The sequence below is a fragment of the Triticum aestivum genome, unplaced genomic scaffold, assembly GCF_018294505.1.
Source record: "Triticum aestivum cultivar Chinese Spring unplaced genomic scaffold, IWGSC CS RefSeq v2.1 scaffold131418, whole genome shotgun sequence".
Classification (NCBI taxonomy): Eukaryota; Viridiplantae; Streptophyta; class Magnoliopsida; order Poales; family Poaceae; genus Triticum; species Triticum aestivum.
Window position 1 is genome coordinate 6,636 of NW_025228541.1, and position 2,696 is coordinate 9,331.

Sequence of the window (2,696 nt, forward strand, 5' to 3'; positions counted from 1 at the left end):
TTCCATTTGAGGAGTTCTTCGCGTTTTTCAATCTAAAGGCCCTCGATAAATTAATGATCACTTGCTACTGCGTGTAAGTACAGTACTACTTCTGTCATTAAGTCTCTATATATAGGTCAGCTCTTTCATTGCATGTATTTTTAATTATGCTCACTATATTATGCAGATTGAAGATCGCCGAATTGAATAAATGACAAGTCGGTGATATTGGGTTCATTAACACAAATCTCATAGATGCATATATGGTTAAATCTCAGGCCAGAGAGACCGAGGCAAAGCTGCTACAATCGTTTGTATTAAATCAAACCAAAACTATAATACTCTTCCCTTACGAATTCAAGTGAGTGTTACTGTCTTGTGCATACTCGGTTTCCCTTATTAGTCGAGGTTATAATAATGTAATTGATAAGTTATATGCATTCGTGCGCAACTTCCACTATATTCTCCTAGAGATTAAGCTTTAGCAGAGACTGGTAACCGTTTTACACTCGAGACGAAAAGATCTCAAGGAGTATGCGGACATGACTGGAATTCTAGAGAAGTAAGTTAAATCGATCATTATCGCACCGTATCGGCAACTTTTTGTTCATTTCCTGATATCAAGTAATTGTTTTCTTTGTCTGGCAGGGTTTGGAAAAAATTCACCTAAAAAACTCCGGGATTGTCGAAGAAGCTGCAATTTAGACACCCGAAAGTAAGTACTATAGTAGCATGTTCCACGCATCTCCTAATGATTCAAGCACTAGTTTCATCAATACCATTTAGCATGCTTGCTAATTAATTATCAGGTTGATTGACCTCTATTTCTTGTAAAGTGGTTGTGGCAGGAACAAGGGAATAGTTACTGTCGATACTACATTTACGAGTCCATCCGCCACACGACCTGTGAGCGGGGCTACTTTGACAAACAATATGAAGTGTGTAAATAATAATATTCACAATCTTTTTCATTACCATCATTTTTGTTTAGTTTCATTTATTTATATATGTGTATTGACCCCTTTCTTCAAATTAGATATTTCGGATGCGGGATGAACTCCTACCACCAGATCGTATGCGAGGAATTCAAGAGGAATTGACGGCATTCTTTCTTGACCACGTGATCGCTAAAGACGGAGAATACCATGTGGACCCTGAGTTCATTTGAAATTAGGAGATTATATTGTAAGAGATAATTATAATGTATATATGTGGCCAGTACGTAGCGTCGGATAGATATACAAGAACTTGTTATTGACCAATCTCTCAGAGAATGAGAGGTGGTCGATATCACTTCTCTCTATATGCATATGTTCATGACGATCTTCTGTTTTCTTCATTTGCTTACTAGCTAGCGTGTCTAGTCCTCTCTATACGTATAGTACGTAGCGTCGACCAAGCACGGAGATAAGAGAGGACACTTCTCTCTATTAATTAGCTAGCTAACACAATATATGAAACACCTAAATTAACTCCCCTAAACCCCCTAAACCCCCTAAACACCCCTCCTAAAAAAACAAAAATCCCAGCACCTGAAATGCTGACGCGTGGATGTCTATTGGTCCCGGTTGGTGCCACAAACCGGGACCAAAGGGCCTCCTGCCTGGGCTCGTCGCACCGGCCACGTGGAGGCCCATCTGTCTCGGTTTATGTAAGAACTGGGACTAAAGGTTTAGTGCATTAGTATTGACACTTTAGTCTCGGTTCAAAAACCAGGACTAATGGCCCTTACGAACCGGGACTATAGGTCTTTTTTTACTAGTGACATGTGAGAGCATGATGAAGAAAATGTGAATAAACATATGATTACATTTCCAGATGTTTGCCGATCGAGCAGCCCTAAGCAAGGAGCATCATTAATTTCCCTACAGAGGCAACTAGTAATTCACGAGGTCCATCATGGCATCCAGCTCTAAATCTGAGAATACAGCAGTACTAGGGGCGGCGGCGGAGGGCATGGTCACCAGCTGGCGCCGGCACATGGGGCAGCTCCCCTTGGCCTGCAGCCACCTCTCGAGGCACCGCCCGTGGAACCGGTGCTCACAAGGCGTCTCCTTCCACGCCGCCGAGTCGTCGTCCTCTATGCAGATCGGGCAGTCGCGCCCATCGGATGGCGCGTCCACCGTCTTGAGTGCTTCGGCCACTGCCGTGGCCAGTGCACCCGCGACGCTGGCGTGTGGGGTGATGTTGTCCGTGTTGGCCTCGGTAATATGACCGAGGCGGACAAGCTCGCGAAACATGGCATCGGGGTCAGGTAGAAAGTCATCTTCTTGTTGTAGTTGTCGCAGCAGGTCTTCTACTTCGGCCAGGAATATAATTCCTTGTACTGCTTGTGCTTGTCGTAGCAGCAGTTGGAATTCGTCGGCTATGTCCATGGCAATCGACGCCATCATGGAATAGCGAACTGGATCGACGATTCCCCGCGGGCGCGGGCTACCTGTGTTTGCAGTTGGCCGGGTGAGATTGGATCGGGAGGAGATATGTTTGGGGAAGCGACGGGAGCGATCGTGCGTCTATGCGTCTGCCGGTGTGTTTATGGTGGTATATATCGCCTCGTATGTACTCCTACGTTCGTGCTGGTGTCGGGGTGGGATTTTGTTCTCTCGGAAACTGAATACGCAACAGCAGCCTTCTTCGATGCATGCAGGCTACCACGATAGTGCTGCTATTGGGCCGGCTGCAAGTTTCGTCACGCTTTTCGTTCTAAACCCGGGCAA

At 45.3% G+C, this 2,696-nt stretch overlaps 1 protein-coding gene across 1 annotated transcript; it reads right to left on the reverse strand.

Moving 5' to 3' along the window:
* Positions 1 to 1,756: 1,756 nt before the first annotated feature.
* Positions 1,757 to 2,483, reverse strand: LOC123174243 (probable E3 ubiquitin-protein ligase RHY1A). The gene is made up of 2 exons (XM_044590025.1): positions 2,365 to 2,483; positions 1,757 to 2,268 (listed from the first exon to the last, which is right to left on the reverse strand). Exons 1-2 carry the CDS (start codon positions 2,370 to 2,372, stop codon positions 1,857 to 1,859), a joined length of 420 nt encoding a protein of 139 aa, XP_044445960.1. The 5' UTR covers positions 2,373 to 2,483; the 3' UTR covers positions 1,757 to 1,856.
* Between the last annotated feature and the right edge of the window lie 213 nt (positions 2,484 to 2,696).